The sequence below is a fragment of the Crinia signifera genome, chromosome 12, assembly GCF_055691185.1.
Source record: "Crinia signifera chromosome 12, ASM5569118v1, whole genome shotgun sequence".
In the NCBI taxonomy this organism is placed as follows: domain Eukaryota; kingdom Metazoa; phylum Chordata; class Amphibia; order Anura; family Myobatrachidae; genus Crinia; species Crinia signifera.
Window position 1 is genome coordinate 35293183 of NC_139228.1, and position 14686 is coordinate 35307868.

The following is a 14686-nucleotide window of genomic DNA, read 5'->3' on the forward strand; positions in this document are numbered from 1 at the left end:
TGTCCACTCCTGCTATGTCGACAGAAATAGGTCCGGCTTAAATTGCCAATTCCTGAATTAGAAGTCTCCCTACTAGAAGTAACGTAAGATGAGTCCAATAAAATATTAGATCATGCTCATATATATGTATAATAAATAATAAAGAATAAAGGTACTTATATACCATTTGCAGCACAAGCCATTTAATAGCAACCTGTGGTGATTCCTAACAAATCAACCGTGCCCATATGCCTGAGGGTGCAAAAATAAAAATAAAATATAAATAAATATCTAAAAAGACTACACTAGGTGGTAACATACTAGTGCATCATTATGGGTGCACGTATTTTATAAATCGATCACTATAAACTGATGAAGTGCACCCACACGCATGAGGGTGCGATTGTATGTTGATAACTAAAAATAGGAATGCTTACTTAATAAAATGAATTACTGTACTAGTCTGTCAGTATAATAATATGTATGGATTTTGATTATGTTAAAATTCTTCTTAAAGTTATATGACTTTATTGTATTACGATCATGGCATACCATTGCTACTTTCTGTAGCAAAGTTAGTACAACAGCATGGACAATGTTAACGAGCTATACACCTGCAGACAATTAGCCAACAGGTATAAGAACAGCCCCCAGCATGGAACTCCTCATTCCTGAATTGAAAAAGCCACCTGAGCGTGGCGAAACTAGTTTTCTTGAGGAGTCACTTACTGAACACTGCAGCCTAGGACCCGACGGGCACATCACTGCCGCTGTGCTTTTTGACCGACACTAACCTACGGCCTCCAAGTCACGTTCACTTATAAAGGACCTGATCCTCGCAAGAGGGTATCTTCCACTACTGTGACACTGACCACTGCAGCCGTCCGCAGACATCAGAAGCGGTGCGGCAGACGCCGACAATAGAAGCGGCACGATAGACGCCGGTAATTTACCAACTGAGGCGCAAGCCTGTTTCCGGGTCTCTAATCACGCTGCCCTACAAGGACCTGATCCCCGCAAGTGGGTACCTTCAACCACTGTGATACACATCACCCCAGCCGACCGCAAACAACAGAGGCGGCGCGGCAGACGCCGGCAACAGAGGTGGTACGGCAGACGCCGGCGGATTACAACTGAGGCGCAAGCCTATTTCCAGTGGAAAGGTAAAACCAGGGGATGCTGTAGTGACAACTATTCAGCCCTGTCTAACACAAGATATGAAGTGTCACTCTTGCGTGAATAAGTGCTATTTACAACACAGGTGCCACTAACAACTATCAGGCATCCAAATAGTGAGCGGCAAGAGGTGATTAACCCGTCTCGTTCTGCACATTATTATACAGCTCTTCCTATTATAACTCTGGAGAGGTCTGAACCCGTGATGGGACTATAAATATTGGCCCCTACACCATCCAATCAGGACTTGGTAAATATTTGCTACAGTTCAGTTTTTATATCCATTTTTTCATTTTTATTATTTTTCTCAATTTTTAGAATATCTCTATACAGAATATACATTTTTATTCTGTTTGCATGCATGCATACTATTCGTCATATGTAATCTGTGTTTTGTGTATTGTATCTATGTGTATATCGATTAAATCTTTTTAGTGTACAGAAGGCGCCCACTGGCTCTCTTTTCTTTGTAATCAAAACGAGCCTCACCGTTTAAGGGACTCTGCGTGGGTTTTTGCAAAACGTTGAATACAATGAGTATGGCTTTTCTTGGCCCAAAAAAGCCATCTTCACCAAAGGACTCCTTCGCCGCCACACAGTGATGTTAGATGTAATGAACACAGGTAATATATATAAAATAAATATATTGCATGCAAAAACTATATTACTGCTCTGGGGCAGTAGAGTGTGTACTTTACAGTATATGCTATATGATGTACATATTAATAATAAACATTACATACTGTACACAGTGTATACAGTAACAACACACTTACATCTCCTTATTGTCCTTCCAAGATGTTGGACGAGCTTCGACTGCACCCTCCTCAGATCACCCCACTTCTACTGGCGCTGACTGATGGAGCACACATTGCCAAGGCCCCTGTCACTGTGAAGCCTGGCTAACCAATGTGTCATAGATTTGATTCGAGGAGGATCTGGCTGCCCATTTGGGTGTAAAGTAAGGGTCCATCTACTTCACCATACAATGAGCTCCTCACAGAGAAATTCTGTGGCTCTCATGTACAAAAAAAACAACAAAAAACTATAAAATGAGGTATAATTCTTTATGCCAACAAGTCTCATTGGCTGTGTGAGATCACGGTTCTCATTCTTCAGCATGCCCCTCATTGGCTAGAACTTAAAGTTTAGGGAGAATTTTACAATACACAAGCAATTATAAGTTCCAGCATGCTCCTGTTGTCAAACCTGGTTGCCAGGACCTACTTGCCAACCACAAGTGTGAGCTTACCCTGACACCAGGCCCAGCTGGGTCTTGTGGTTCGCCAAGAAAAAATGAAAATAAAGACACATACAACATTTTAATGCACAGTACTTTAATGCATGCAAACTATTTTCAGCCATCTTTTATTTACCAATTCCAAAGGCCCTGAGGTGAAACATTCATTTTGGAGGGGAAAATAAATTATGTTAAACGCTGCAATACTCTCCCATATGGAGCTTGATAGTACTGACAGCTCGGTATCGGACACTCACATCAATATGAATAGGAGTGCTGTAATTGGTCAGAGCAGGGGATCCCTGACCAATCTGAGTTCTCCCATTCAGACCTGGTGCAGTGCCTGCAAGTGAACAAATGTATTATCTCTAAATTAAAAGAGTGCCTATAGTGAAAATGAAAGAACTTTTAAAGCACATTAAAAAGAGCCCACAAAAAATAATAATGTAAAATTGAAAAATACATACATTTTTATAATTTAAAATGCTTCATTTATTCAACTCTGCATCCAAACATTTCACAAAGTTCACAGTATTGAACTCACAGACTGAGCAGATTAGTGCTCTATGACCACCCTGTGGTCGTGCTGTGAATTGCAGTTTTGAAAATGGCCTATTATATGCCGTGCCACTGTTTTATTTTCCATTTGTGGCCCAAGACAGATATATGGGTCTTTATCATGATTTCAGCAAAGCTACTGTGAGTAAGGACACATCTGTATACACTTAAAATTAACTACACACCTACATCTTAATAGTGGAATATGTTTCTGACAGAACTTCATCATTTACAGCAGGCCTGGCCAACCCGTTGGTCTCCAGCTGTTGTGAAACTACACATCCCAGCATGCCTTGCCACAGTTTTAGCATTCCCTAATAGAAAATCTGTTGCAAGGCATGCTGGGAATTGTAGTTTCACAACAACTTTGTAGAAAATGCCATTTTGTGCGGGAGAGATAAAGAGGCACACAACGTACAGGAGAGTGGGGTATTCTTACCACATTTCATCATCCCCACTTCAAAACACTTGCGCAGTCGGCACGCTTGGCAGCTCTTGCGTCTGTTTTTATCTATAGTGCACTGGTTTGTGGCTGGACAGATGTAATCATTGTGCCCTGTAATTTAATAAACAATATCACTGACAATCTTGCCAAATATGAAGCTTAATAACCAACACTATTCAATATGCCTAGTATGTCAAAATCTATCGCTGTTACAACAATATGGTAATAATCAAGGCATGCACTTAGTGATGTCAGTTCACATGTGATGATGTCATTATCCCTTTCAGGTAAGTCTAGTCAGGCTCAACAGCCCTAGCCCTAATAGCAGATCAAATGGCAAGCCACTTTAAAATAAGAACTTTAACATCATTCAACATTCCATGTAGACCATTTTTTAATAAAAAATAAAAAAAAAATCACAATTTAAACATTTAAGCCAGACGGCTTGAATTGCAAAATAAAATAAAAATTTGGACTGCAAAGGGTTAAAACATTTTAAACGGATTAGCACTAAGAGACATTAACACTTCATTCAAACATCATGTTGCACATATAACAATAACCATTCAGATATAATTTGTATTGTTATTAATGTAACGCTATCACACAGAGGATAAGATTGCAGCTTAGAACTAGGGGAGGAAATGTTTTACGGAGCTAAATAACGCTGCAATTCTGCAGAGAAACAACATAAAATAGAACGTGCAATACCTATTTTACCCTATATAGAAATTCCACATTTATTAATAAGCAGGTTTTGAACTGTGATACCACAAGTGTCAGCATGCTCTTGCAGACAGGTGCCTCTGGCACCTGTAGTGCACCTGCGAAACAATTGTACAATACATACAGTACACACACTGTAGAAAAAAATCCTTTAATAAGTAAACACTCCCAAACACCCTCAGTCCATATTGTTTGCTTACTTACAGTATATGCTTTGGGAAGGGTCAATTAATGCATGGAGCATCTAAAAACCATGTGACATGACCTCCTCTCATAGGGATCTTTTTGCTGATGGCAAGTAACTTGCGAGCATTGTCATAAAAATGTATGGGAGCCCTCTGATTGGTCAGAGCATAGGAGCTCACACAATCTCATATTATATATATATATCTCTGGTGAACACAGCTGTGGAGACATTTTCACAAAAAATAGGCAAAATGTGCAGGGTTCTGGCTTTATATCCCTACCAACTTTAATTCAACCAGTGGCGGTGTTTACCTATAGGTTGCAGGACTCTCCCAGGTAAAATACAACACTGTGTTCTCTTAAGTGAAGCCAGATGCAGTCTGTGACACTGCACTGGCTTCACTGTGACTTCCTATGTGACTGGACATGCACTGGTCCCGATGCCGGTCATCTGCAGTGTACAGATGCTCTAAAGCAAAAATGCGGTAATAACCCAGTTATCAGGGTTTTTACTGCATTTTCGCATGCTCTAATATGCCCGGACTCTGCGGAGGGAATCACCACCTTTTGGGCTTCTCTTCGCAGCGCTGTGTGAGGGATCTGTCACAGATCACTCCCAGCATGCACCACAGCCGGCGCCGCCTCTCAATGGATGCGCAGAGGGACTCCTGGGTCTCAGACCCGGAAGTCCAGGGACAGTTTTTATCACAAGTGCTGTCCTTTGCATTACTAACCACATATGTTAGAGCATATGCTATTTGTATCCATGAGGTAGCCGGCAGAGGGGGGCAAAAATAGGTGTTGTTTGTTAGAACATCACACCCTAAGTCTGAAAATGGTCAATGGCCTATTATAAACAGACAAGGAGCTCTGTGTGTGTGTGACCTGAGCCATTTCAGCATGATTTAAACCTTTAAGGCCCCATCCACTAGTGTTAAATGGCCCTTTTTCGCACGTTGTCAACACAGAACTCGTGCAAAATGTGTCACATTGTATTTTTTTTTTACCTCCGATTCCAATCCGATGCGCAATCCTGTGCATATCGGATCAAATCCGGAGACTGTCATGGCTGCCACAAGGATTTAGCTGATCCTGCAGCCATGACAGGGATCGCATATGATATATCGTATATGTAAAAGGACCGCATACGATGTATCGTATGAGGTCTAGCTGCCTGGGAGCTGCCAGGTGAGTTGGTGGGCTATCGCTTGCAAGGTTCAAATGCGATACCTCACACTAGTGGATGGGGACCTTTACCATATCGGCCACAATGTCTCCTTAAATATGTAAAAATGGAATTATTTTGTGGGTAAAAAGAAATATAATTGTAATACTCTCGACTTATAACCGGGTTTGGTATGACGCTCAGACAGGTTCCAACAGTCACTAGTCCAACACCGGAATCCCGACTGCTGGGACTCCCGACGGGGTGAGTGCTACAAAGCCACTTGTGGTTGTCGGGGGCTTGCTGCGTTCACCTAAGGTTCTATTTTCCCTCTATGGGGGTAGTGGGCCCCACGATGGAGAATAGCCTCTAAGTCAGGTTCCCGGCTGTCGTGCATTTACCAGTTGGATTCCAATGTCTGACTAATGACCGTCGGAATACCGACTGTCCACCTGGACCCCTTAACCAATTATGTGTCCAGCTGGAGGCTGGTCATGAGGACGTGTCTATTTTACATGGAGGCCTGGAGCATTGTAAGGCAGGCCCTGCAGTGTGCAGCATTTTACAGTAGGGAGGGGATACACAACATTGTGGCTCCGCCCCTACTGTTCAATCCTGCTACTCGCAGTAGTGTAGACATGGGTGAGGCTAATGTGATGCAATTGAATGTGAATAACGTTATTCAGTCTCCTGGATGCTTGCTACAATGCGGAGGGTTGGCAGCTTTGCTTCATTGTTACAGGAAATTCCATTCTGTACTGTAATCATACATTTCGTTTTTGCCAGCTGTATAAATAGATCTGAGAAATAATTAATTCTGGTGTGTCCTTTAGTTGTGGAAAACGAAGAGAATATACCGCCAAATTTCCATAGGTGGTGCGCAACACAGATAAAGGTCTGAGCGGGGGAGTGTTGGGTAATTGCCAGATGGGAGGAGAGGCACAGTATGTGCGAGAAGACTGCAGTAATCTAGACGAGAGACGATGAGTGGATAAGGGTTCATGCCACATCCTGTGAAAGGAAGGAGCATACAGTACTTTAATAAGTTGGAGGAGAGGGTAGCAGGATACAGTGGGGGACTGTATGTGGGGACTGAGGTTGAGAGATGAGTTGAAACTTGAAAGTGGGGTAAGACTGGGGAAGGGTAGTGACTTCTAGGTGGGGAGAGGGGGTGAGATGATGATCTCTATAATCTATCTAATCTAGTGCATACACATGATATATGTCAAAAGACCGAATCTGGACAGGGGCTCCGTAATGGTCCTTACCCTCTCTCTCTACCCTTCCTTGCAGCAGCCTAATCCTACCTCCATGTAAGAGGGGGGCTGTCGCTGGGTGGGATGCCACGCTCACCTTCCGCTGGTCACCGCTGCTGCTGGTCACTTCTGCTGCTGCCCCCACGGGGTCCCCAGTACTGCACATGCACTGGCCCCCAGTTTCAATGGGCAGCCCATAGGAGCTAAATCCCGGCCTCGGCACCTGTACACAGCAGAAAACAGGCATGTGCAGACCATGGATTCTATGGGCTGCAGCCGTAGCAGCCCCACAGAGGCATCCCGGAGATAGAGAACACCTCCCAATGGGACTGCTTTGGGTGACTGGCAGCTCAGACTGTCAATAGGTCACTGTGAAGCCAGTGCAGTCTCACACACCGCATCTGGCTTCACTCAGTATAGCACAGTGGCAGATTTTACCTGGGAGGGCTGCAGTCCTGCAGCCCATAGATGAAAATCACCATGGATACCAACCCTCCCCCTCGTACTTAATCCTAATCCCCGTGCCCCGCATTCTGACCCAAACCCCCTGTAAATGCCTAACCCTAAAACCCCCCCCCCCCCCCCACAGTCTAACATTAAAGTTCTCCCACTAGTGCCTAAATCTAACTTCAGCTGCAAACTGTTGGGTGACCCGGAAAACGTGAACGGTGTGGGGTCCGGAGGACCAAGTTTGAGAACCACTGTTTTATTTGAATCTTCACACAAAGCCAACTTGACTAGTGACAGCACTAACAGCTGGAAGGACAAGCCGATGATGCAATTAAATAAATATATAAAAGATCTTATTACCTACAAGCACAATAAACAAAGTTCAGATCAACAATGATTCAGAGAAACACCTCCTGTATCCATGGCTTACCGAAGGCGACAGACCATCATGTCCCTTTAAGAAAAGGCCATTTTCCCATTCCAACCGTACAGGCCTGAATACAGAATTGTCCAAGGGTGAGCAGCTGTCAGCCAGGGACATTGATAATTCACAGCTCAGCCATAGTCAACCCCCTTTAGGCGTATGGACCTCAGCCATTGGACCCAACGGTACACCCATTGTGGGAGCCAGAACAAATAGAACACGGCATCAGATCACGACCCTTTCAGAAGTGCCAGTAAAGGAATTGATCTTCAATCTCTCTTTTCATCATTTATCAAACATGGAGGAACAGGTACTATCCAAAAATCTTTATTTTATACTCACAGCCAAACATGACCCTTTTCAAGTAAAAGTCGAACAATTTGAACTCAACAGACAGTTGGGGCTTTGAGAATTTTTTCAGAACAAGGACAAGTTGCTGCAAAATGTGACACTTCTTCCCCCCTCATCTAAATTTGACCCAAGATCATCAAACATTTCCATCAGGACCCACTGCAGATTAGTAGAGCAAGACACTTCTTAAGCAATTCTATCCAGCTCCCCAAAGAAGTCTAACTTTTCCGCAGCTGAATGGAGAGCCCTCAAGGCCCTTGGTCAAGATAAACAAATGACCATCTGACCCATTGACAAGGGTGGTGGTATTGTAGTTCGAAATGCTGCAGATTACATCATAGAGATCAATTGACAACTTCTTGATCAAGACGCATATCAACATTTATACAAAGATCCCACTACAGTCTTTAAATTGGATTTGGACTTATTATTGGACACTGCTGTCACTGAATGTCATAAACCAGGCTACCAGGGATCCACTTGTGACCCAGTTCACCATATATAACGCCTGTAGATGCCAGTAATATGAACAATTAGTAATTAGGGAGATATATGGGGGGGGGGGGGCTATATACAATACATTCTGGAGCTTGTCCCTGGTAGGTTACACTATCTACAGCCGATGTAGCCTACAGTCAGAGCATAAGCGTTATCGCGAGAGGGAGTCATAGGATCCCACCCAGGCACTTTCCACTTGCACATGTGTGGTTTGCAGACCATGTATCCGCAGTAGTGCATACAGCTCCCGAAGAAGTAAACAGATCACATTAGCGACCCCTTCACTTCTCTGAGCATGTCATGATCCACTGCAGTACCACTGACCCACCAGTGGTGCTGCTCTCTCCGGTGGTACTACTCTGCACTGTCCCAGCCAGTAATATCTGTGATCCTGCAGTCTGTGCTTACTACCTAACCCAGCCGATATGCGCTTCACTCTTGTCTGATATTAACCTGATCCACAGTACTTTCTGTGCCAGATCATTGTGTCAGAATCCCCATGGCAATTTCCTGTACCTCTGGTCACCTTATCATCCAGCTGGATCTGCTACTTGGACTCCTGATCTCCACAGTGCTATCCAGAATACCTGCAGTTACAGTATCTGGTTCATTTGCCAAGTATATTTACCAATTGCATTCTGATGTTACCCTAAAGGGGAATTTTCTAGTGACCCTGACATGGTTTTTGTTCATACATCCTGGCTATCTATAATTCCTTATTGCCACCAATATAAAGGCACCTACAAAACTATACCAACAGTATTCACTCTAATGCTGCTTTCAGACCGCATAACTGGCTTTGACCCTGTATTTGAAAACGTTTCCAAAAACGGGTCTGCCAGGTAAAACCCCTTTCACACCGCATCTCTTAAACGGTATATTACGGTATATTACAGCAGCCCTCTCTGTGGGCAGGGGAGCCGGGATCAGATGCTGCAGCAGGGGAGACGAGACCCCGGTCCGGGGGTGATGATACGGGCTGCAGGGGGCAGGCACTCCTCCAGTCTCCCCAGTGCCACACAGCGCAGGGTCCCTTCCGGGAATGTGAAATAAGCGATGGGGTCCCTGCGACGCTAGTTCCCATCCGCCCTAGGGACCCCGCCGCTCATTTCACATTTCCTGAAGGGACCCTGCACAGTGTGACACTGGGGAGACTGGAGGAGTGCCTGCTCCCTGCAGCCCATATCACATAGTTACCTCCCCTCCTGCATTCTGCAGGAGACTCCCTGAAATAGCAGCAATCTCCCTCTCTCCCTCATTAGTCTAGCAATCTCCCTCATTTCACCTAGCCCACATTACACTGTTACATTTTTTTGGGAAAAAGTAATGAGAGATAGATACATTTACATTGAATCACCAGTACCATTTCCCAGCACATTACCAAGTATAGTAGCTCTTACTAACTGCTGTGGGGCTCATCTACATTTGGATATAAGTCATTTTAAAAGATTCCTCTCAGATGTAGCAGTACACACCCACGCTTCTAGGTGCCATGTTCACAATCTCTTTTCACAATCTCTCCATATATGGAACTAGATACGCCCTTTGGGTGGAGCATGACACGCCTCCTCAATGGGGCACTGTGAAAAACTACTTCCAACTATAATCTCCCTGAAACTAGTTTTCAAAAGTAGGCAAGTATGCCGTATCATCACCCCCGGACCGGGGTCTCGTCTGCCCTGCTGCAGCATCTAATCCGGCTCCCCTGTCCAGTGTCCACAGCGAGGCATGCCGCCTGGATGGCTGTCCAGGTATGGGGGGGGCGGCTTCCTTGTACCAAGCTGCCTAGGAGGGGGGGGGGGGGGGGGTTAGTGCGGGGTCCTAAATACCGTTTCAGACCCGTTCGGACGGCAAAAAAAAACGTTTTTTTTTGGAAACGGTAAAATCACTTTCAGAGTGCACCTTTGCGCGGTGTGTACCCCCAAACCCTTCCTGCACCTTTCAGACCGCACAGATTGCCGTTTTAAAACGGTAAAAAAATCGGCAAAATACCATTTTTTTAGTGCGGTCTGAAAGGGGCATAAAAGTATCCATACGAACTGCTGTGATCAAATTTGCATTCAAGTTCCAAAGGCCTTCGACACATTGCGCTCCCAGTCCTCACCATGGTCATAATGTTTCTCAGGGTCAAGGGATAACAATAATAATAATAATAATAATAATAATAATAATAATAATAAAAATAATACACCACAGGCTGCTCCCCTGCCTAATAACCAGGACACCAGAGGCTGCACCCCCTGCATAATAACCAGGACACCAGAAGCTGCATGCCCTGCATAATAACCAGGACACCACAGGCTGCACACCCTGCATAATAACCAGGACACTACAGTCTTCACGCCCTGCACAATAACCAGGACACCACAGGCTGCACGCCCTGCATAATAACAGGACACCACAGGCTACATGCCCTGCATAATAACCAGTACACAACAGGCTGCTCCCCTGCATAATAACCAGGACACCACAGGCTGCACGCCCTGCATAATAACCAGGACACCACAGGCTACATGCCCTGCATAATAACCAGTACACCACAGGCTGCTCCCCTGCATAATAACCAGGACACCACAGGCTGCTCCCCCTGCATAATAACCAGGACACCAGAGGCTGCATGCCCTGCATAATAACCAGGACACCACAGGCTGCATGCCCTGCATAATAACCAGGACACCACAGGCTGCACGTCCTGCATAATAACCACAACACCACAGGCTGCTCTCCCTGCATCATAACCAGGACACCACAGGCTGCTCCCCCTGCATAATAACCAGGACACTACAGGCTTCACGCCCTGCATAATAACCAGGACACCACAGGCTGCACACCCTGCATAATAACCAGGACACCACAGGCTGCTCCCCCTGCATAATACCAGGACACCACAGGCTGCACACCCTGCATAATAACCAGGACACTACAGGCTGCACGCCCTGCATAATAACCAGGACAACACAGGCTGCACCCCCTGCATAATAACCAGGACACCACAGGCTGCTCCCACTGCATAATACCAGGATACTACAGGCTGCTCCCCCTCTGCATAATAACCAGGACACCACAGGCTGCTCCCCCTGCATAATAACCAGGACACCACAGGCTGCTCCCCCCGCATAATAACCAGGACACCACAGGCTGCTCCCTCTGCATAATATTAGGACACCACAGGCTGCCCCCCCCCCCATAATACCAGGACACTACAGGCTGCTCCCCCTGCATAATACCAGGACACCACAGGCTGCTCCCCCTGTATAATATCCGGACACCACAGGCTGCTCCCCCTGATTCCTTGCGCCACGGCCACAGGCTCAACACCTCTTTCCTCGAGTCCCCGTTCTCCGCCCACCAGCGGCCAGATCCATCACATTAGAAGCATGGGTGGGTGGTGTCAGCGTCATGACGTCCACAAGGCCTTCTGCATTCGTCACTGCCAGGAATCAGGAGGAACAGGGAGCCGGGCCGTCCTCCACGTATCCCTGAATTTATATAATAAACCTGAGCGACGCTGGCATTTTTTTTTTTTTTGCGGTTATTTTGAATATCTCTCTCAGAGATGTGGCACTCAAAGGGTTAAGGGTTAGTTTAAAGTTTAAGAATTAAGCATGAAAACAAGCTTTATTTGGTACTTGTTTCCTAGCACGGCCACACCGATTTGTATCGGGGTGATTGTGTCGGAAAAATCGCGTCGGTCGCATCGATTGACGCCAACCCGAAGCGTGGCGAGCGCAGCGAGCCTGCGAGGGGCGGCGGTGCGCGTCCTCCAACCTTTTCAAACCCTTACTATCCACGTTGGCGTGGAGTTGAGAATATAAAGTGTGGCGAGTGCAGCGAGCCACCGAGCCCGAAGCGTGGCGAGCGCAGCGAGCCCCGCGAGGGGACGCGTATAACTTCACAGGTATACGCGTCTGCTCGCCACGCTTCGGGCTCGGTGGCTCGCTGCACTCGCCACACTTTATATTCTCAACTCCACGCCGACGTGGATAGTAGGGGTATGAAATGGTCGGAGGACGCGCACCGCTGCGCTCGCCACGCTTCGGGTTGGCGTCAATCATGGGATGACGCTCACAATGGGGTTGCGTAACTTTTTAACCATGACGGGGCCATATACAATGTGAAATGGGTCATATTGGCCCATTTCACATTGTTTCCTATGTAAAATGGACTTAATCAAGTCCATCTCATCTTGTGCCATTATAATGGCACAAGACCGACGCGATGCTCCCGATTTCAATGTTAAAAATATTTTAACATTGAAGCCTGAGTGTCTGGACAAGGACCCCGCCAGGAAGAAGCTTCTACTCACGATCCGACGAACGAACTGTGGTGCCATCCCCCAAGCTCCGGACGGGTATATGGACCTGCGTGTGTTTCGTTTCTTACCATCTGATCTGTAGCTGCTTTGCCTTGGTTACACTCCTTATGCCTTTTATTAGTCTACATTGTGTAAGTGTGGACTTATATTAAATGTCTTTTTTAATCAAAAGATAATTTGCACTATATTGTATTTTATTCCACCGACTCACATGAATTGTGAGATTTGGTGGATATCTTTATAGGTATTTACAATTACCCGATCGAATCACACCACCTGGCTGTTAGCCTTGAGAGGCTGTATTCATCTGACTGTGAGCTGCCTGGCCTGGGTTTTGATATCCTACGCTGTTTAAAAAGTCTTCACTGAGTAAGTGCGGACTAAAAATAAAAGTATTTTTATTAAAAGGATAATCTGCACTATATTTGCTCTCTATCTTTCTACCTGCCCACAATAAATTGTGAGGCCAGGTGGATGTTATTTTAGGTATCAAGTCTACCCTGATTGAGCTTTCCACCAAGGAAATCAGTGGGAATTATATGGTGATATTCAATCTTATTCCTATGGTTTTACATTGAGCGCTGTGTGTGAAACATCTCCTTTTGTATTCATTGAAGCCTATGGCAAAATCGTGTCCATCGCGTCGGGGGCCATGTTAATGCACGCGACCGACGCGATGCCCCCGATTTTGTCTTTGCCAGCAAAATGGACCTGATTTCAAAGGAAATTAGGTCCATCACGTCCATCGTGTACCTTAACTTTAAGGTACACGATGGACGCGATTGTGGCCGTGCTAGGAAACAAGTACCCTTTATTTATAATCCACTGATGGACAGTACTTCACAAGAGCAGATAAAAAGTTTAAGCAAGGACATTCTCTTGTATAAAATTCAAAAATGAATGCGACTTTCTCTCTGCTTTTAACAAAGCCACAACAGATGTCTCCCTCACAGATATCCTTCATTTTGATTAACACGATAGTGCCCCCCCAAGATCCTGGTGCCCTATGCAGCTTCCAAATAGTATAGCTGGCCCTGGGAATATCCAAATTCATCCTAAGCACTGAAGACTTATATGAATGCAAAGAAGAAATGAACAAACCTTGGATGCTCCTCTTGAAAAAAGCTTTACAGCCCTCACAGGACCAGACACCATAGTGGTAGCCAGAAGCATAGTCACTGCAGACGGCACAGAAGTGAGTGTCCCTTTTAGAGCCGGGACTACTTCCAATGTGATTTGTACATTCGCCTCCTATAGATTTCCTCTTCATGACTTCCCTGCAAGAGAAGTAAGGTTAGAGGGGAACAAAGTACCCTTATGGCAGAGCCCTATTCTATCTTCTATAAATATCCACAATTGCTTTTCTGATAGAATGACAATGAAACAACATCCTGCTTCTAAGATACAATATACCCATTTTCTCATTACTTCAATAGCGTAGTACCTTTATTTTTGTATCTGGAAAGTCCTTTCTTGTCTGTCAAGTGACGACGGCTTTAAGCACAGCAGCTGCCTATAACACACCAGGGTTTTCTACAGTCCAAAGTTCAGAACATATTAACTCATCTTGCCAATCTAGGTGCAGTGCATGGTTATTGCTTAAGTACAGGCCAGAGATGGCACGATGGTCTGAAAACAAAACAACTACAATGTATGAATCGCAATTAGGGTAGCCAAATCCGGGATCGGGGGGAACTCGGGATTTGGCAACAAAATTGCCTGGATTTGAATCCCAGGATTTTGGGATTTTCCTGCCTATGCGCAGTCCAATGCTGGGCAGCGTCTGAGCACCCGCTCAGACGCTGCCCAGCTGTGCCCATCCCGTCAGAGGTCACGATGCGCAACCCACTGGCCGCACCCCCGCACTGCCACTGTACAGCTTCCGGCCTCACTGCCGGGGAATCCCGGACCCTCCGG

At 45.6% G+C, this 14686-nt stretch overlaps 1 protein-coding gene across 2 annotated transcripts in view; it reads right to left on the minus strand.

Moving 5' to 3' along the window:
• ESR2 (estrogen receptor 2) overlaps positions 1-14686 on the minus strand; it is a 97691-nt gene that overhangs the window by 30349 nt on the left and 52656 nt on the right. For both annotated transcript variants that reach the window (XM_083167331.1, XM_083167330.1), the window contains exons 3-4: positions 13871-14046; positions 3393-3509 (exon numbers count right to left, since the gene is read on the minus strand). In XM_083167331.1, the coding sequence (XP_083023457.1) occupies positions 3393-3509; positions 13871-14046 (293 nt within the window). The remainder of the gene's footprint in view (positions 1-3392; positions 3510-13870; positions 14047-14686) is intronic.